At 46.8% G+C, this 21,315-nt stretch overlaps 1 protein-coding gene across 1 annotated transcript in view; it reads right to left on the bottom strand.

Moving 5' to 3' along the window:
- Positions 1 to 7,401: 7,401 nt before the first annotated feature.
- CAMKK1 (calcium/calmodulin dependent protein kinase kinase 1) overlaps positions 7,402 to 21,315 on the bottom strand; it is a gene marked incomplete at its 5' end in the record, with an annotated part of 53,563 nt that continues 39,649 nt past the window's right edge. Inside the window, 4 exons of the mRNA XM_080630164.1 lie at positions 7,402 to 9,404; positions 15,497 to 15,600; positions 16,526 to 16,654; positions 17,737 to 17,824. Of these exons, the coding sequence (XP_080486290.1) occupies positions 9,332 to 9,404; positions 15,497 to 15,600; positions 16,526 to 16,654; positions 17,737 to 17,824 (394 nt within the window). The 3' untranslated portion in view covers positions 7,402 to 9,331. The remainder of the gene's footprint in view (positions 9,405 to 15,496; positions 15,601 to 16,525; positions 16,655 to 17,736; positions 17,825 to 21,315) is intronic.

Below are 21,315 nucleotides of genomic sequence, written 5' to 3'. Positions count from 1 at the left end.
GATTTTCCAGCTCAGGGAGCCAGTGCTTTAGTCAGTGAAGATGTGCCTTGCTAAGGCCAAGGTGCTATCACTGCCTTTTAAAGGCCAAGAACTAGGAATTGTGTTGCTTTATATACCTTTGTTTGGTTTAACTTTTGTTGTCCAGTGGCCTTTTTCTACTAAATAACAAAGTTAATTTCATTCATGTTTAATCATTCTGCTGTAGAAGCATTGTGAAGGTGGACTCTAAGGCTTGAGGTCATTGATTTCATTCATGTTTAATCATTCTGCTGTAGAAGCATTGTGAAGGTGGACTCTAAGGCTTGAGGTCATTGAAGTTGCTTAAGCTTGTTCCAGGTGCACTTGATTTAAAGTACACCACAGTGTGTGGGCATCTTCCCACTGGCCTCAGCAGGTTTTGAGCCTCCTGAACTATCATGAGCTATCCATACTGGTTTCTCCTTTACTTGATTAGATGTTTGACAGACGTGAAACTTGTGAATAATTTAGAAGTTACTGCAATAAAAAACACATATTAAAAGCATGAATACACTTTACAGTTCTTCTTTTTCCTGATTTCTGAAGACTTCACACAGAATCAGCTTGGTAAAAACAGTATCTTTAACTATATATTGCCTTGATGTGCGGTTGGGGTCCGTGGGATTCGGTGGTCAGCCCTGAAATGCTCCCAGAGGAAACTGATTTCTGGTGCTGAGCTCTGGACTTCTTCAGTGAATGTTTGTTGAGGTGGAGGCTTGGGTTCGGGGGTGGGAAAAATAGGGAACAGAACCCACAAAGGTCTCAAGGAAGAACTTGACAATGAGGGTGAAATGATCCATCCCTGCCTGTCCTCCAGGGCAGCTCAGTGGAATTGCTTCCAAGCCTCATCAGGTCACTGATAGTAGTCCTCAAAATGATTGGTGTCTTCTATCAGAACTAAAGAGGAGAATTAGAGGTGTGAAAGGCAGTTGATTTCAGCCTAACAAATGCCATTTAGCTGAAATAAATGAGAGAGCAGCTCTGTGAGGAAAGCAGGACCTTTGCCAGGAGCCCTCTGGAAACACGGCTTCTGAAACTCAACTGCTATTAAACCCCTGTAATCCAACTTCTCTTCATTTTTGGTCCCAAACCCTCTTTTAAGAATCAAAGTCTTTAATTGTAGGGGCACGGCTACATGGAGAAGGGCGTTGCTGAATATTTTCCCTCCCAAAGAGTAATGACACATCTCACATCCCATGTGTTTCTGTAGCAGGATATTGAGGAACGATTGCTTGGTGGGAGGCAATAACACTAGTTTTTTAAGTGCCTGCCTGTGAAATTCAGATAAGCATTAAAAGTACATGTAACAGATCAAAAAGTACTTGTACGCATGTATTAAAGTAACATTTTCAGTTAAATGGTGAATGGACAGACACAGAAGTTTCACCAGTGAGGAGCTGACGCTTACCTTGGCTGATGCCAACGTGATGGGATGAGACCGGGAACACTGACACAGCACAAAACCAGCACCAGCGAGGGAAACACACTGTCCCCATCACTGATCCCGACGTGCTGCTGGCCGGAGGATGCGGGCAGCAGAGGGCACCAGGAGACCAGCCCAGCGCTTCCCTCGCAGAAAAGCTGGATTATTGTCCCCCCCCGCTGTAACTTTCCTGTGCACCAGGAATTATCCAGTGTCTCCTCAGGTAAGGATATTAGACATAAAGACAGCCTCAGAGCTTAGGCAGTTTTTCCCTGTGAGGGTGGTGAGGCGCTGGCACAGGGTGTCCAGAGAAGCTGTGGCTGCCCCATAGTCCAGCAAACACTCCAGCGGCAGAGCTGAGGTCTAAGGGGAACAAAGTCTCTGTATTTCTTCCCAGGATAACACCTGCTCCTGGTCTGGGACATGCAGGAGCGCTGAGGATGTCCCAGCAGCTGGGTACGGCGTCAGGATGGGGAAAGGCTCCGAGTCCCTCTGTGGCCATTGGGACTGTGATGTGTTCAGCAGTGGGAAAGGAGCCAGCACCATGTCCCAGGGGTGGTGGTGCCCCCCAAAAGCCCTGCAAACTCTGGGGGCTTCAGTTCCCAATGCAAGGGGGAAACGATAGTTCCAATGAAGATTGGCTTTGGCATCATTCACAGCCAATGGGAGCCCTGGGGGCCAGGAGGTGCAGCCCCCTCAATGTATTCATGGAATGAGGATGTAATTAGCAGCTGTTAATAAACCCACACCGGGCCAAGTGCCAGCCTGGGGCTGGGGAAGTGGGGGGGTACCATATGCCTCCTCATTAAAAGCTTTAATTACAGACAGGAAACGCTGGTGGCAGCCACAGGCTTTAATTGCTTCACCTCAAGCTGTCGGTGTTTGGCCTGCTGGCTCCATCCCTTTCCCCATCCTCACCCTACAGCAGGGCTGAAGGGATCAAAGGGGCAGGGAAGGGATGCTCAGGCAACAACATCTCATTTGAACGATAAAAAAATCGTTATGCCAATAAAAGTCCTTTCACAGGGATTTTGGCTGGCCCAGACTAAGCAAGAGCATCCCCTTCCCAAAACAGCCCTAAGAAACCTCCTCTGCCGTAAACCACAGAGATTGACAGGCAGGGAGACTGCGACGCACCACGGATGATGTGAGTTATCCCGGTTGGTGTGTACTCTCCCTTAATGTGTTTGCACATCACACACCGGATGGGAGAGAAAGCTCTGAGTGCCTCAGTGGGATTTATGGAAAGCTGCCCTGGTGCTGCCTCCCCCCGCGCCCCAGCTCCAGCATTAAAATAAATGGGGCACAGAAAATGGGCTTTCAGGTCACATTAGTGGCAAAGCATTGATTTACTCAAGCGAAGAAACTCCGTCAGGGCTCTGTTGCTGATGCCTCCTGGCCCTGCTTGCTGGACCTCCCTGGAAACTGCTGTAGGAAAGATCGCAGTAAATGGCTTTTTCCTACTGAAGGAGAAGGAAAAACCTGGAAATGTTTGGCTAGAAAGGGATCACTTTCACATGTAAAATCTTTGTTCCCTCCCCATAATTAAATCATAGGAAAGAGGGAGTGTGATCAACCAACCTCTGCCAGAGGGAAGCCCTTGGAGGCAACTGTGCATGGTATGGAGCAGCACGGAGCCACAAACCAGACAAATCATGGTTCAGAAGCTGGTTTAGCTCTGCCTTGGCTGTAACTACGGGCTCAGGGATCTGCTTCAAACCCACCACCCAAAGCAAAGGTAGCAACTGGTTACCAGCACCCAAACTTGCAGCATGTAAGGACTCGTGTCTAACATCAGCCCCAGCAGAAGCATCTGCCCATGGTTTGTGGGAAAGCACTGTGGGAAGTTTAATTTCAGCCTGAAAAGGCTCAAACTCAGCCAGTGAACTAGAGAAATAATGACAGGGCAGGATTGAGCCTTTGGAGCTGATACCCTCACTGTGTGCCCTCACCCGTGCACCTGCTGCTGGGCTATTGTTACCTCTCATGTCCCTGTGGAATGGGAATTCTCCCGCTGCTCTGTCTCGCTTATCCCTCCGGGGCTGTTATTACTCCTACTTATCCAACTCAGAATGTTATTCCCTCCTGTCACCTTAATTTCTAATAATTAGTATTTGCTATAATGCTGCTGCAGAAGTCAGCTCTTAATGAATATTATACTAAGCACTAAATTATCATTTACTGCTCAAGAATTCCATGTTGAAATGCAGCCCATTTAAAAGAAAATGAGGGGGAAGCAGCTTTCAAGCCATTTATGTGGCTGGGTCAAACCCCAACTTGAGTGCCCAGCGAGACCCCAAAACAACCATAAACCCTGAAGGCATTTACTTGCCTGAGACATGCCACTGGCCAAGCCTTGGGGCTGGATGGGACCCACTGAGGTGGGACCAGGATGCTGCATCCCCTTGTTAGAGAGCTGGAACTGGATCATAGATGATCTTTAAGGTCCCTTGCAATTCAAATCGCTGCATTAGGAACTGCACTTACACTTGAGTGTCGTTTCTGTGGACTTTATTGCCATTTTCTGTTCAGGTCTAGAGTAGAAAAGCATGCAAAAAATAGCCTCTCTATTCATGGTACATATTTACAGTGTAACAGCCATGCGCCGTTACGGTACTGAGTGCATATACATCATGCTTGAATGACAGCAGAGTACATATAGCATCATAGGTAACATCAAGTGTAACAAGAGACTTAAATAGCAACAGAATAGGCCTATAAGTCAGAAACAGCAGCAAACCTACGCACAGAGGATCCGAATTGTACCCTCAAAAGCTGCAGCTCTTGTTCTTGAATTCACACCAGTTTTTGGAACACTTTGCCTCATGGTTCGTGGTCACTGACCCAGGGCCTGGGCTAGCAGCAACTCTGAGCATACATGGCTTTCCTTCTGGAAGGGAAGCGGAAAGGCAGCCACTGATTCCCAAGCTGGTTTCCTTCCCTCTTCCCATAGAAGGCTGCATTCAGAGCAACAGGGTCATGGGAGAATCCAGGTTGGGAGAGACCTGATCAGAGCATCGTCTTCTGTAGGAGGCTCTGGGCCAGAAAAGAAACCCCTTCCACTGCTTTGCTCAGCAAACACCACTGTAAATGTGCCCTGATGAATGGAGAACTTTGGCACCCAAACTAGGCTATACAAACACACAAACCCCACACTGTCTGCCTTCCAGTCTGCAGTATTCCTGCTGGACACCCGACCTGCTCATGCTCTCAGCAGCACTGCAGCACAGCCCTTCCCTTGGGAAGGTGCTTACATTTACTGATCCTCATCCCCTGGGGACAGAAAGGAGCCTCTCCTGCTATCCCCATCCACACCAAGGTGAGATCCCTGTCCCAAGCAAGGACCATCTGTTACTGTGGCTGAACACTGCTGAGCAGACAGCAAACACTGATGACAAGGGAACCTGCAAAAAGCAACCAACCATCCGGACAGGAGGTGCTGGTCCCAGAGGACACCAACAAGACGTGTAACTGATGCCACCATGACCAACACAGGCCAGGCCTGACTTATCCACACTCAAAATGATAAAGAAAACACGTGTGGCACTTACCTTTCAGAAAGCCCAGTCTCTTGCTGGGCAGCTTCTTGTGTCTCAAGGCACTGAGAACACAGAACATCATCACAGCCCAGCCACACTCACTGCTGCTGGGGATGTGGTTTCTCTTGTGGCCACAGGCTCCTACATGGACCAGGCGGGAGACACGGTGCTGCAGCCAAAGCTTCCAGGTCTTTCTCCTGTCCCCAGAGCTCAGATACTGGAAACCCCTGACCACAGCCTCCTACAAATACCCTCTGTGTTGTGCACCCCATGGACCTGCTCCTGCTCCAGGGCTAAACCACACGGCTACACCTCATCTGCCATTTCTCATGGAGACATCACTGGGAAAACCAGGGCCCAAAGCTGAGCCCCTGTGCAGTGGTTCTCCAGGCATCCATTCACACGCTGCAATACATCAGTAATGAGCTGAAAACCTCATTTATTTGCAAATGTGACATTCACAGTGATGTATTCCTGCCCAAAGGGGAATACTGCAGTGAATGTCTTCAACCCTGTGCCAGATAGGAGAGACTAAACCGTGGTGTTCACTTAGCACTACCTCCCAAACTGAAGGCTGAGAGCAGGACAAATAAATCTGCTTCCTGCAGATCAAAGAGATGTCAGATTTCCCCAAAAGAGAGATTTCCTTCAGGGTCTCTCAGCCCTTGCACCTAGAAATGCCAATCAAAGCAGACCAGGGCTGCCTCTACCATCACGCATCAGGGCAAGAGGAGCTGTCCCCAACACACAGCCCAGCTAACACAGTTCAGAGCATCCCAGTGCTCCAGGAACAGCACAGGTAAGTGAGGATCTGGAAGGAAAAACACACACAAAAGCATCAGAGCATGCCTGCACCAGCTCTTGCTTCTGGAGGAGCCCTGCCATACCAAACCCTATCCCCTCCTTCACAGAGAGAAGCAAGACAAGTATCTCACCATCCAGCTGAAGAGAGCGACTTTCCTGAGCAGATAAATGGGCTGGCTCACCAGAGCCAAACAAATACCCTCTCTAGTCTCTCCCTTTCTTCAGGGCAGGAGCAGCATTGCTCCAAGCTGCTCTAAACATGCACATAAAGAAGCCAGGATTTCATTTTTCAGCCAAGCCAGAAGCAGAGTATATTCCTGCTGGAGTCCTACCCCCCCTTGGAATAAACGTGTTTCTCTTGCTGCTTGTGCCATGTTTACATTTCGTTTCATGCCAGTTCTACGGCTGTCTGAGACATGGTATGACTTGTGGAGATAGAAAAGAAAGACGCCCATGGCTGGCAGTTTGAACAAGGTTTGACACAAGCTCAGCTCTATACCTTGCGTTATTTCTTGGGCCTCTGGAAACAGCTCCGGGAGGACTTCCTTCAGCTGAAAAGGCAATCTTTTCATAGTAGATGCTTGGGAGAATCATAAACCATACCCATTCCCCTCAAAATACTGAAGTGACACTTGAGCTACCACTAAAGGAACACGACATAGAGCTGATATGTAAAGGATCATTTGTTTGGTTGAGGCTGAGAAAAGCCTTGCCCCTCTGGCTCCCACCCTCTTGGGCATCATCAGAATAGCCTCAACAACTGACTGCATTAGCACATTATTCTTACCATGTATTAAATATACAATAAGTAACCCTACACTTGCAGTCTTAGAGCATTTTGGGTACAACCCAAGTATTGCTTAGACCTCCGAAGTCCCAGGGAGATAGGGATTTATCAGTACTTCCTTTTCTCCCTGGGGTGAGGTGACTTCCCAAGACATGTCCATGTCCAAGGTCACTCCTTCACGCAGCCTGAGAGCCCATTTTCCCACAAAGTGGAGGACAGACACTTTGTTCCTGCTCTTTCCCCCTGTGTGCAGCAGGATGTGATGGCATCCCAGTGCGTTGTCCCCAGCAGAGCAGTTTGTGTCCAGAGATCATCCTCTCCAAGGGCAGCGGTTCCTCCTGACCAGGCACAGAATCATCATGGAATTGTAAAACACCACGTTGGAAGGGGCCTCAAGGATCATCTGGTCCAACCTTTCCTGACAAAGCATGTCCTAAGCCAAGATGTCCCAGCACCCTGTCCAGCCAAATCTTAACAGTGTCCAATGTTGAGGATTCTACCACTTCCCTGGGGAGATTATTCCAATGGCTGATTGCTGTCATTGTGAAAAATCTTCCTTTTGTGCCCGACTGGGATCTCCCTTGTGCCCATCACCCCTCATCCTCTTCCATGGGACACTGTAAAAAGGGTATCTCTGTCTTCTTTGCAGCCACCCTTTAAATACTGGAACAAACATCCTGGACCAGCCCCTCCTCCTGCATTTGTGGAGCCCCCCTGTGCTCTCAGACTTGCCAAGTCCCCATCTCCATTTTCACTCCTTTTCAATGGGTGTTTAATCTTCATTACAAGGCAGCAGGATCCAAGCAGACCACAGGCCCTGGGGGATGTTGAGCGCGCAGTTGCTGAGGGCAGATGCATGAATGCAAGCAGGAGTTACCATCCAGATGCAGAGCACGGGCCCACAGCAATAACCTTTACATGATCTAATGCCTTTGCCTGCTTTAAGAATTAAAGGTCTCTTCAATAAAATACATCAGCTGCAACATTATTTCCCAATTTCCCAGTATTTACAGGCGAGATGTGGCTGGTGACTGCTTCTGGCATCCCACCGAGGTGGCTGAAGACAAGCAGGCTGGGACAGGCAGCAGAAGGCATCAGCAGCAAAGCCCAGCTACAAAAGCATTGCGAACCACCAAACCAGACTGCAGTAAACAGGATGGGAACAGCAGTTGCTGCCAACAGCCCTCATACATGTATCCCCTCACACAAAAAAGTTAGGGGACAAAGTCCCAAGCCCTCAGGATTAACCTAAAAAGAGGCAGTAAGATGATTATGTAGGAACCAAATTTACCAGTGTCCTTTATTTAAGTACTATAAAATAAGAATTCAGTCCCATTGGCTTCCCAGGGGCATGCTCAGACCCCATAATGCTCAAGGGAAAATACTGACATTATTTTGATGGATTGATGTCACTGGTTTTTACTCTCCGAGTGTGAGAGTAAAACCCCTGATGCTATACACAGTCTGTATAGCCAACAGCCACTGAAATAGCTGCATTTGCCCTATGAAGTGTGATCTCTCACCTGGTGTCGAACCGTAGAGACGAAGCTTCTAATCCCAAGTTTAGAAGCAATCTATGGATAAAATAGCAGCATGTGCAGAAAACGTACAGTCTTAAAATAAAAATAAAAATTAAAGCCTCAAAACCCAAAAGATCATGTTTTAATCTCATTTGTAGCTTTTCCTTAGCCTAAAACCCTTCCATCCTTGGGAGTTCCCCCAGTTTGGGTCATTTATCAGGAAATAAAGTTTTAAAGCATCAGGTATATGATTTTACAGGAGCCAAGAGATGAGTGAGGGGAAGAAAATCACCCTTACATAAAATAAACCCAAACTTGCCACTTCTTTTCAGCTTTGAGCAGCGTCCATGCATGCAGGACTGGGTGCAGCAGATGGAGTGCAGCCCCAGGTCTTTGGGAAGAGCACGCTTGGTTAGCAGCTGTCCTCAGTGGGATTAAACCTTCCTGTGTAAGAGCATACCCAATGCTCCAGATCCTTATGACATTCAAAGGCTGACTGCACAATTAAAGGAAGGATCCTGTAGTTCTCCTGCTTTATGATGTTGCCCTGACCAAAGCCATTGATGGTGGCAGGATTCACCCTGTGCAAAACTGAGGGGTAAGAAGAGAAGGGATAGAAGAGGAAGAAAGGCAGAGAGTGAGAGTGTTCACTCCAAAAGTAATATCTCATCCTCGTTTATCTGATATCCATAGAAATCTTGCCATCACCTCCAACAAGAGCAGGGCTGTCTCCTGATAACACAGAAGTGCATTAAATAAAACCGTTGCCGCGTTTTAACCTGGCTTTGATGCAATTGTTTTTCCTGATGCTTGAAATAAAGGATGCAAAGAGCAAAGAGAACATCTCTGGGGAGACTGATGCCTAAGACAACGTTTGGTTTGCTGCGGTACAAATAAAACCACATTCATCAGCCAAGACACCCAACTACAAAGCCCACACGTGAAGCACAAGTGGAGAGCAAGGCACACAGGGAGGAGCACACGGACACCTTGCATGAGGAATGCAGCTGCCCAGGAGGCCAAGCCAGTCCCCTGGAGCCGTGCTGCCGGAGGACTCGCTCTTCTTATTGCTGCTCAGTTCCTCCTTTCTGGTTTCCTGGGTTGGTCCGTGTTTGTTTCTGGTTTTGTTTGCTTTGCAGGCCCCAGACTCAGTGATGAGGGCAGACGTGTGCTAGACAACACCACGATGGGTACAACAGCAGCAGCATGTGAGCGACCAGCCCATGACAGCCAGGCAGCTTCAGGATGTAGCTTCGTCTTCACACACGTTGGGCAGCTCCGGGTCCCTGCCTCCTTCTCTGCTCCCTTGTTTTCTACATGAATGGCAAGGAAATAAAGAGATTATAGGCACATAGCAATGCGAGAAATAAAGCAGGGGGTGTTTCTACCCCAGCTCAACAACATCGAGAGGAAATAGCAAATAATCAGCCTCTTGTGCTGATACCACGTAACCAGCTCGATGCACTGCAGTACTGAGCAGCTTGTGCCTATGCAATTGCTTGGTATCTGCACCCCGAAGACCGAGCTTTGCACTTCCTTGAATGCCCTTCTCCTGGCTGCAGCATCCCAAGGAGGTACCTGACTCTTGGAGAAAGTCTTGCAGACCAGCTCCAATGTTTCCAGATTACCTAGTTTGCATCTGGGGAGTTGTGGTTTGCCTGTCTTTCATCTGAGGTGTTCTTTCACAGATCAGAGCGATGGCTTGATACCATAACTGCTTCTCCAAAGCAAGAGCAGTTTAATAATTGAAGTAAAAAATAGTAATAGGAAATAAGGAGAGGAATAAAACCCCAACCAGACAAGTGGCGCACAATACAATTGCTCACCACCCACTGACCAATGCCCAGACCATCTCTGAGCAGCAGTCAGTGACTTCCTGCCAACTCCCCCATTTTCTACACTGAGCTTGATGTTCTATGGTATGGAATATCCCTTTGGCTAGTTCAGGTCAGATGTTCTGTCTCTGCTCCCTCACAGCTTCTTGTGCCCCTTCTCACTGGCAGAGCATGAGACTTAAAAGTTGTGGCACTGAGCAACAACTAAGGATGCAACTAAGGATGCTAATGCACTGCACGCCAGGGCATCCTTGAGGAGTGACACCTCTACCCAGCCCAGCCATCCATAAGACAGCCCATGACTAAGATTTAACCAGACAAAGCTGTCACAGCTCAAGACTGAATGGAGAGACCTCATTTCGGTTGGCCTAGAGCTCTCCCAGTCTGGCATCAGAGGCAGAGGCACAGGGGAGCAGTGGAGGAGAGACGGCTCCAGCTGTCTTTCTTTTGCATAACCACTAGGTATTAAGCGTGAGCCCAAATTCCAAAGCTTAGCCTTTCCCAAATTCTGTAGCTATTCACCCTGTTAACATGGGGCTGAACAGCAGTTCCTGCTAAAACCCAGCTGGCTTTTTTCATCCCTCCCTTCCTAAGAAAGGCTGAAATGCCGAAGAATCACAAATATTAGTAATAAAAAAAGCATACCTAAAACATCATTTTCACACACAGAGAACTACTGCAGTAAAATTGCTCCTACAGGAAGAAGGGATGGAGCCGAATGTTCTCACTACCACACAAATCACACAGGCTGAGGAGAGGACAAAGGTTTCTACAGCACCCAGGGGAAACATAGACACTGAATTACCTTAAAGATGGATGCAAATATGTGTTTAAGAGGATCCTGTCCCTGACAGCAAAACAGTGAGAAAAAGAAAGTGATCATGAAGATGATGGCAGCAGGCAAAGGAGCTTGTCTTTCTATACCTAACAAGCCTAGTGAGCAGATGAAATGCAGGATGGAGCGTGAGTCCTGTTTACTTGCAGCCTGAAGCACAGATAAAGGTGGGCACTGGTAGCACTGGTACAAACCCACTCCAGCCCCTACTGGGGACTGACGTCTGGCTGTGCTTTCCCGGGCTGTGTGATTTAGCACCAGTGGACCACAAGGATACCTACCTGCGCTGTGGCGCACGCCTCTTCCTGTGAGACGCGCAGTTCTCTCCTTGCAGTGAAAATTGTTACAGCTTTTGGTTGGGTTCGACTCTGTTCTGACACATCTACATGGTACCTATCTGAAATCCTCCTGGCACTGGAGAGACAGACACCAAGGACTAGCAGAGACCAAGGGAGCATCTTCAGTGGACACATCTGGCAAACCTAAACCCAGCCTGCAGCCATTCCCTTGTCAAAGCTGATGCTGTAAACCTGGCAGCCCCAGGGGGATCTCTGCAGCCTAGTTCTGAGCAGCCCTGTGGCGCTGAGCCCTGGGACTTTCTCAGCACAAAGCCCCCACGGGACAAGTACCTCTGGGCTGCTTTGGGAAAAACTGTTTCTGCTTGGAGACCCGGGGCAGCCAGTTTTTTACCTCCCTCTCCCTCCTGCTTCCTCGTGCCTAAGCCTACATGGACAGTATGGCCCTAAGGGCAATAATGACTCTTGCCTTCTTTTTGGCAAGGCTGGAAACAGGGCAGGCTTTCTAAATCCAGCCTGATCCCCCAATACAGGAGCTGACAACTACACTTCATCACTAGTAATAGCAGCCATAATGAGAAAGTAAATTGGGTCTGTCAAAACACCGCAATTAATTTGATAGGTAGTAGTTGCAATAAATGAGAGCAATAAAGTGTGGTAAAGCCAGGGCTGACTCAATTAGGAGAAATCTGGAGCAGAAGAAATGTAGCAAACACTGCTAATAGAAACCCAGAACTTAGCTGGGAATGCTAGAGAGCTCTGCATAGCAGCATTCACACATGAGTTCTAGGTGTGTGGAGGTGCTGCTGCTGCAAAACAACTGCTGAATGGGAGCATCTTCATTTTAGATCCCTTCTACCTGGTGAATGTGTCTGCCATTTTAACAGCTGCCTTTTTCACTTTTCAGTGCTATTAAACAAAGCAATAAATAACACTCAGAAAAGGATTTGCTTCTTGCAGATCTAAGGAGTGCTAAAAAAGTCCTCTTTCCTCCCAGTACTAATTTAAGAGCTATTTCAAATCACTGGTGTCTTAATGGTGTCCTCTAAAGGAACAAAGGCTGTGGCAAACATGAAAGGCCTCCTGCTATCACAAAGACTTCTGCACATGCAGCTTCTGCACAAAGCCTTTGCAAGAACAGAGCCCAGCACACTGTGTATAGGTAGTGCAGAGAGAAATTAAAAATAAGGATTCAACCACATGATTTAGCTTCCTCCTCTCCAAATCCCAAAGAGGGAGCTTAAAGGACAGATCCATTTTAAGAACCATCAATTAGACATCAAATACCAGAAAGCAGACTCAGCTGTCAGAGGATTTCCTGCAAAACGTATTCTCAGTATGGGCACAGATGTAAGACACTCGAAGCAGCAGTGAGTGGGGCTCTGGCAATTTCACATGCAGCCTCATTAAATTCAATGTGAAACTGGAGTTTTCTGATTGCCTTTCTTTTTTCCTTATATAGAACCATAGAATCAACTGGGTTGGAAAAGACCTTTAAGATCATCAAGTCCCACCATTACTCCAGGAATACAGAAACACAACAAGTTATTTTCTACCTATAACGAGCAGGAGATGCAGTATTACAAAAGCTGATTTATCTCTTTCCAAAGACACTGCCAGTGGGGAGGAGAAGCTCTGCGGTGGAGAGCTTGGGAACCTGTGGCTTGTTTTTCTCTCAGCTCTTTGTGGGCAAGCACACGGCAGCATGGCCAGAGGACAGTGATGGCTGCGGGCACTGCACTCCTGGCAAGTCCCACTTTTGGGGTCCCCTCTCCATCTACAGGGGTGGAAATGGCACCTGACATGCAGGAACTCTACAGGGACCTTATGCTACAACAGCATTATCTGTTCCTGGTATGTCCTGGAAATTTATAGTCATCCAGACTCACTCAAAACTTCTTTTAACTAACACAGCGCTATTCATGATTTGCACTGAGGTTCTATTTTATATGCCTATTAAAACCGGTTTTACTAGAGGAAAACCCACTGTGAATTAAGAACTGGATGGGTTTAGTGTCTAACTCTGTTTGCCCTGGTGGAAATAACACTGTAATCGAGAGATAACTCAGTGAACAATGAACATTCCCATCTAGACTTGGTTCACTTCAAATCAATGTAATTAGATTCAACAAATCTATTTAAATTTGAAGTAATTTTCATTAGATTCAACCAGTATAGCATTTTTCAAAGTCTGAAACAATAATCTACATTCCTTATAAAATGCCTCCCTGCTGTGGTGTTTAATATACAGCACTATTTGTTGAAGAGATTTAGCCAATGTCTGGCTTTTAAACAGAAGAGTTTTGAGATGAGTCCTCAAAGCTTCAGTCGTGCATGAATTAATTGAGGATAAAGTCAATTTTTACTGCCAAAAATTGGCACTGATGGCATGAGACTGAGAAATGAAAATGCAGGAGTTAGTGCAGTGGAGAACTGGCACATTTAAAGACCGTCCATGTTCTTTTTGGACATTTCTAAGTGCTTACAATGCATGGTCGCAGCTCCATCCCTGATCTGACGTGTCTGGTCAACCAAGGGCACTGGGCACAGCAGCACAACAGTGGAAATGATACACAGTTTTCAACCTGTACAAGAAGCCTGAATGCAAACACAGGGCTGGAATGAGTAGAGACAGCGAAAGATGCTGGGTTTGTATAAGCTGAGAAGAATTTGTCTATCAACTTTGGAAAGGAGACAAGTAAAAGTGGAGGCTTCCAGCTAATTTTGAAGACCTAAAAAGATGTCAAGAGGGATTAGACATTGATAGTATGGTTAATCAGAAACTTCACAGCTACATGAGATCAAATAAACTACTTATTCTGAGCAGATAATAAAGCACCCAGCTCCAAGCAGGAAACAGCCACAGGGTCAACTTTTCCCACCAGCTGCTTGGTTAGTGGCATGGGTTTTTAAGCATCTCAAATGAAGGTGGAAGGGAACAGGTCCCTTTCGGGAAGAGGCTCCGGGTGCTAGAAAAGACCACCTTGAAATATCAGTTCAGGCAGGGTTTGAAAGGAAGCCCTGCCTTGCTCTGAATTAGCATACTTTACTACATTTGAAGAGAAGTGTATGTTTACATTTTAGAGCAATGCAATGCGGTGAGCAGGAATGATAGTGAAGATACGGGCAGAGAAGTGCCAAATTAGCAATAATTAATTAGGAAGGCAATGAGCCGAGGGAAACAAATGAGGACAAATCCCTTGCGCTAAGCTGGCAAAGGAGCTGTCACTGCCATGCTCTCCAGAGAGGTCCCCACAGCAGCACTCATCTACGGATGTTTAAATGCTAAACTGATGCCCAATACTAACTGGTCATGGACTCAAAGGCAAAGACTTTACTCAAGTCTCCAATACACACTTAGGCTCTAATGCATTATAATCCTTAATTGAGCTGAGCCCTTAAATCCCAACACACTCACGAGAGAGAGACTCTTCTATTTGCATTGTCAAAGGTGCATTGAGACTCTTGGCACACCCTCACGGGAGTCTGCTAGGCATGGTACTGGGATTCTGAGTGAGAAAGGATCACTTTAGGGTAACACAGCTTTGTTGTGAGCCACAGCTTTACAGATCCTGTGGGGTGGGAACATGAAAATAATTGTTCCTGGTCCAGCAGTAACCGGAAGGATGGATGGCCCAGCATCCTGGCTCTGAAAGGGATCAGTAACAAAAATGACGGAGAAAGAGGAAGAGCCAAGTAAAGGACAAGGAAAACCTTCCTCCACCCCTGTACATCCAGACCATTGTGCTTAAAAATTGTTGATGAATCTAATAGTCATTAATGCATCTATTCCCTTTTTAATCCCAGCATAGCCATCTATATCAACCTCCAAAATATCCCATTGCAATGTGTTCCACTATTTCATAACTGCCAGTGTGAAAAAACACTCTATGTTTTCTCAAACAAAAAAGCAATGTCAAAGCATTCTCCACTGCCTGCCCATGTTTCTCCACAGTGTCTCTGCCCAGTCAAACCACAGACAAACCCCATCATCTCATTTTGAGTTTGTAAAACATGCAAACTGCATATCTGGCACTTTTTCTGTTGTTCATAAAAAAGGATGGCAGTATTAAACCCTCCAATCTATATCTAGACTAGACTGTAATTAAACTTATTTTAGTTCACCAAGCTCTAATCAATCTTTGATCACAGTGTATTACAAACTAACAAGTTAAAAATCACACCCAAGTTTAGCACCTTACGTGTGTTTAAGCCAAACCCATCTTACAAAGAACTGCGTCTATAAACAGTATTTAGGCTCCTTTAATGCATTGGATTTGAATCCTAGAGGACTTGACATAGATTTCAACCTTTAGAGTTTGATTTAGAAGGGAGTTTTGTCCTTAAATGCTACAGAAAACATCTGCAAACTGCTTTCTTCCTCCTCCCCAAACCCTTTACTCTGCACGTGCAGCAGAGCCAGGGCTGTGTATACCTACATCAGTAAGTTCCCTGGAGCAGACATGGACCTCTCCTCCCGCCTCGTCTGAACCTCGAATGGGTTTCCAAAGGAGCGTTTTCTTAGCATGGCCTTCACAAGGATCTTTGAGGAAGCAAAACAGAGCAGTGAGAACAGCAGGACTGAGTGACTTGAAGCTGGAGCATGAACTAAAGGAACCCACAGAACAGCTATTTGACTTCCAGGCAGTGACAGTGCCGCTCCCTTAGGCAGCGAGCTCAGACCCCTGGACACACACGATTGCTGGCAAGAGGTGAAGCAAGAGGTGAAGAGGTAGTCCAAGCCCATGAGAAGGAGGCACCAGAGCTCTCCTGGGCCATCCTCCAGGCAGGCAGGCAGGCAGTAGCTAGAGTGCTGCTAGCTCCTGCTATCCAGGGGAAAGGATGGTTTCCACTGCCCCAGCTGGCTGTTTGGGCAAGTGTCTCTGTTAACATCACACCACAAGAGCTGTGAAAACAGGTCTTTGTCATGCTCATCACCTCTCTCCCCATGAGAAACCCTCCAAAGGTACCTGCATTGTAGTAACTGCCCTTAGCAGATCTCCAGCTGGCCACACACAAACTGCCAAGAAAGCCCTCGACATTGGCTGGCAGGCAAGTGCCAGCTATATACACTGTGGCAGATGTCCTCCCCCTGCTTCTCTGGCCAGGTCACCTCCAGGTTTGGAGCTTTCATTTTGAGGAGCTGAATTAGGTGTCTTGCAACCTCTAGATTAATGAAACAAAACACACTTGGGATGCTTCTGGTGTTCTGGGGTGGCTGATGCCAGACACTTTGGGGGTATAACCATACAGCTCCTATTAGAGCAGCCAGACTGATATAAACAGTGCTGCTCACACAGTTCCTGCAGAACTTGGAGGAACAAAAAGTTCACACCAGGTTGAAAGTCCAAGCTTTTCATGCCAGGAGCACACATGTACCCTCTCACACCTCTTTCATCACTTTAAAGCTTCAGCAAAGCACCATGTTCTTGACCCATGCAGAGAATGCAGTTGTGGTGTATACATACCACAGCTGGCAAACTCGGGATTGTCTTCACTGAGTTCTTCACCTCCTCCTCTGTCACCTCCACGACAGTACAGTGCTCCTCCTCCAGAGGCAGGGGCTCCTCACCACCCTTGGTTAGCCACAGATGCACCTGCATGGGGAGGAACAGAGAGAGCTGCAGGTCTCCCTTCTACAGCAGAATGCTGTGATGCTGGTGATGAGAGAGAAATGGGGGCACAGGACTGATTACAGGGGTAAGCTGTCAGTATGGCTGGTTTCCACTTCCAGTGATGTGGTTCAACCAGCTCCCTTGGAAATTGCTGCAATATGTTGCAGGGCCAGATGGCATTCCCTAACTCCCAGTACTGTTGCACCCACTGCCAGCATCTTGGAGGAACCCAGCACCTTCTCAATCAAGTTTGAAACACCTTGAACATCTGAGTTATCCAAAGCATTTTCATCTTCTTCTCTCAAGCGCACACACTTCACTTAGGGTTATGCGTGCTCACTACCTGGGAAAATCAAGATCATATATGCATCTGCACAAATAAGGATTTAGGTAGAATCATAGAATAGTTTGGGTAAAAGGGACCTTCAAAGCTCATCCAGTCCAACACCCCTGCAATGAGCAGGGACATCTTCAACTAAATCAGGTTGCTCAGATGCTTAAAATGGAGTACTTGGGTCTAAGTACTGAGGCCTCATGCTACTGCAACAGCCTCCTGCTTAAATAAATAGCAAACAACCCACCTTGCCACCTGGGCACCACGTAAACCTCTAGAGTACATAGGGGAGAGCATCCTCAAAAAGCATCTCCCAGGTAATGCTGATAGAAACAGACATGCTGCCTTGAGGCTGCTGACCATGCAAGCACCAGAGGAGGAGCACACTTCCAGCCCCTGTAACACAGGTCCAACACTGACAGCCCAGGCTCTGCAGCTGGCAGTGCCCATGACAGTGTTGATTTTCCCAGGGATTCCCTGAGGATCAGGCAGCTTTTGAATAATTTCAATTTAAACAAGTAAACAAGAAAGCTTTTGTCAATATTCCCCAAGCAAGCAGCAGTGACAGAGCTGTTACACGCTGCAAAATGAGCACTCTCCCTTTCTGAGGCCGTGTGCCAGAGAAAGCTCCCAAAACAAACTCTGGGAACAGCTCTGCCTCATTAGAAGGTACCAAAGGAACAACAAAATCAGCTGAGCTGAAAGACTATAACAACAATGTCCAAATTACCTTAAGTTCAGGGACTGTTATCCTTGTTTCTGGATTTTTATCGAGCATGCGTAGAATCAGTTCCTTGAGCTCTTCACTTATCTGTGCTCTGAGTAAAGAAAACAGCAGTATACAGTTGACCATGGAATTCTAAGTGCTCCATGCATGCACAGTCCTTACTGTGGTTATACTCTGCTCCGCTCAGAAGATACTTTCTCTGCAAACCTGGCTTGAGAAAGGAAGGTCTCGTTGGCTTGGTTCCTTCTCAGGCATCATGGTCACTGCTATAAGGTTGGGTTGTCCTGTTCTGCCCACTAACACTGCTGCACACTCTTAAAATGCAGGACAAAGGATCAAGGGAATGGATGAAAGGTCATTTTTAAAAAGAGTTATAGGGGAATTTCAGAGGATGGATTCTGGGACTACAAAATGGAACTGAGGGCAGAACTGGAGTCGAATTGTATGATACAAGAAGGGCATTACTTGATTTGCCAAACCTCCATCATGAGCAAATGTGCTGGATAAAACATCACCCTTTGACATCCAGGTTTCAGCTAAGCAGGTTGTGTTAACTAAACTGCTTCCATGACTGCTGATGGCAGCCAGTTCAGTAAGTGGGTATTTCCTACCTGTACAGCTCAGCCTTGGGGTAACAGAAGGAGGGAATGAACAGACCAAGAGAAATAGATCGGATTTTTTAACACTGTTTCTAAGATCCAAGCACTAGAGTGCCTGAGCACAAAAGCCATTTTATTCACATGGAGCCAGTGGCCCTGCAGTCTCTCCCTCTAGTCTGTCACTAATGATGCAGGCAATGTCTTCAAAACACACTTCATCTGTATTATCAAAGTGCTACTGAAATAAAATGCCAGCGTATGACAGAATTGCATTAGGCAGTTGAGAGCCTGTATCACAAATGACTTTTGAGATGATGGAATTTGGCATCATGAAATGTCACTCCCCAGCAGGGTTGGATCTCAGACTGAAAACACTGATGAGGACGAGGTGCTTTGCCCACCTCCCCTGCACCCCACCAAGCAGAGGAGGGAATAAACTGTCATAAACCTAAAAGAAGGCCATGTTACAGGAAGGGATATTTCAGCTAAACACAGCTGCTGTTTAATAATGTATGAATACTTTATGTGGACTTTGGTTATGAGACCTTCAACAACCAACCACAAGGAAACGCTGCTTGTTCAGTGGGGAGGGTGGAAAATGGGTTCAATTGAAAGTCTGAACACTTTCAGAGTTGCACCAGGGAGCTGTAGGTCCACAGGCACTATGGCCAAGACAAGGGGAATGGCAGGATGAGCCCTCAGAGACTTCCCACTTCCTAGGCTGCACTGCAGGTAACAATTTAAGTGGGAATGGGAAGAATGGTGCTGCTCCTGAGATGAGCTCCAGGCACAGAGAAACAGCTATGGGGAGTGACAGTGCATTTAGAAGGTTAGAATAAACAGGCTCCCACAGGAGAACCACACGGAGATACATGCGAGAAGGTGTTTTTAAAACACTTAACATCAGATTTGTGCCAAACCAGCAACTGTGTTATTTAAAATACAATTAGAATACATCATCACCTAACATTTCTCTGTGTCAGACTTCTACACAACACAGGATTAATGTCATAAGGAAAAGCCCTGTAAACAGGACCACAGTGTCAGGTGGGTTATGGCCAGGTCTCTGATTTCCCTTCTCTCCATGCTGTACCCAATGGCATTTTTCATCTAAAATGCCTGCACTATCTATGGAATACATCTGTGAAATTTCTCACAGTTGTAGTTCTGTAACAGCTCTCAGGAAAAGGCAAAGCATCACAGAGCTCAGCACCCAGTTACGAGGGCTGCCAGCACCACAGATCATTTTACAGAGTGCCTGCAGGTCAGAGAACATTATCCTGAGTTTCAGCTCTTCACCAGGAGAAACTACACTCGCCAGTACACCTTCTGGCTCTCTTAATACATGTCTGGACAGAAACTTCTCCAGCTTGCTTTTTAGTTATACCAGTTTCATCAGGGTGTGAGCTAGTCCCATTTACCTTGTGTCATGCCAAGGACTCACTGGCACGAATGCTGACTGCTAAATATTTACCCCAGCATCTCTAAGGGAAGGGAAGGGACAAATGATGCCAGTACAGTCAGCTCCATCTCTGTCCTAAAGGTTGTCAGGAAACAGGCAATGAGTTTCCATAGACTGTCTGCAGACAGGAATGTATCTTTTGTAGCCATGGTGAAATAAATTGAAACCAAAATATTCCCAAGTGTAGCGAGATGCTAATTCTGTGGGAGGCCAGGGTGGATCCACTCCAGTGAATTCCAGCTTTATGTGTGTGTCTGTTGCTGCCTTTATCTAACAAATAGATGTAGTTCAGAGAGAGCTGTCAACACCCAGTAACTCTCTGCTCCCCCACAACCCAACCAGGGGTGCAGCTTTTTTTAGGCTGGGAAAGCAAGTCACTGAGAAATCCAAACAAAATCACAGCCCAATTATCACCAATGGAACTGTCTGAATGAAGAAAAGGTTCTTAGCACCACCCAGTTAGCCCATTAAATGTTAATAACTTACTGCAGAGACAGATGGGAACAGTCACTTGTAAGCTGACTGCTAACCCAAATACATGATGGCTGGGAGAATGGGAATGTTGCCAGGGCCCAAGCAAGCACAGAGAACACTGCCAAGGAAACATAAACAACTTCTGCTGCTGCAGTGCTGTCAAGACCAAGTCCTGCCCTGCCCATAGAGCAACCAGCGGGAACACAGCAATGTGGCATGAGCAGCCTTGGTGTTCTAACAGCCCAAAGCCTGGTTTGCTGTAAAACTCCACCAACAGCACAGGGTTCTTGCCCAAATTGCTCCATATCCATGACTGGGGCCTGTGTTTGCCATCTAACAAGCAGCCTGACCCTGTGGCCACAGGATGATGGGTCCCTTTCAACTCGAGATATTCTATGATATTCAATAAGTGCAACTGAACAAAGCAACTAGCTGAAATAGAACTGCATTTATTAAACCTCACCTGACAATTCAATCCCTTTTGTCCATGAAAAGTTTAGTCACAGCTTAAAGATGACAGCTGTGGATTTCCCTCCATCGTGTTTCAGAGGAATTTTCTCTCAATATATAACTACTCCTCACGCATTGATACTTTTGTAGGGCTGATATGGAGATTACACTTTCTCATATCTGTTGTCAGCTACCAATAAAATGGATTCTCATAAGTCTGTAAGGATTTGGTCTGAAACTTGGCACTCTGTGTACCAGTTCCTTATAGACTCTCAGCGATGGGGTTCAAAGGAGGAGGAAGGGATAAAACACTGGTTGCTTATAAACTCCAGGCTGCTACCTCTTTGTTCATCTAAGGTCCTTGAAATGTGTGGTCCACACAGACCTCAGCATGGGCTCCAACAGCCTGAGCAGAGGTGGCTCCATCTGAGCTATCTGCAGTCTGTGCTTCAGAGCCAGTGGAGAGGTAAAGAACCAGCCTGTGGAGCTGGTCTGCCTCATTCCACCCAGAGCAGACTTCTAAACTAGGACAGACCGAGCACCCATTGCTTTCTGCAGACTCAGAAGGAAGGCTGGGACTGCCAAGGCAGAGCCCCA

Source organism: Psittacula echo (assembly GCF_963264785.1).
Source record: "Psittacula echo genome assembly, chromosome: 15".
In the NCBI taxonomy this organism is placed as follows: domain Eukaryota; kingdom Metazoa; phylum Chordata; class Aves; order Psittaciformes; family Psittacidae; genus Psittacula; species Psittacula echo.
The sequence above is the reverse complement of the archived record's forward strand: the minus strand, read 5'-3'. Positions and strand labels throughout refer to the sequence as shown.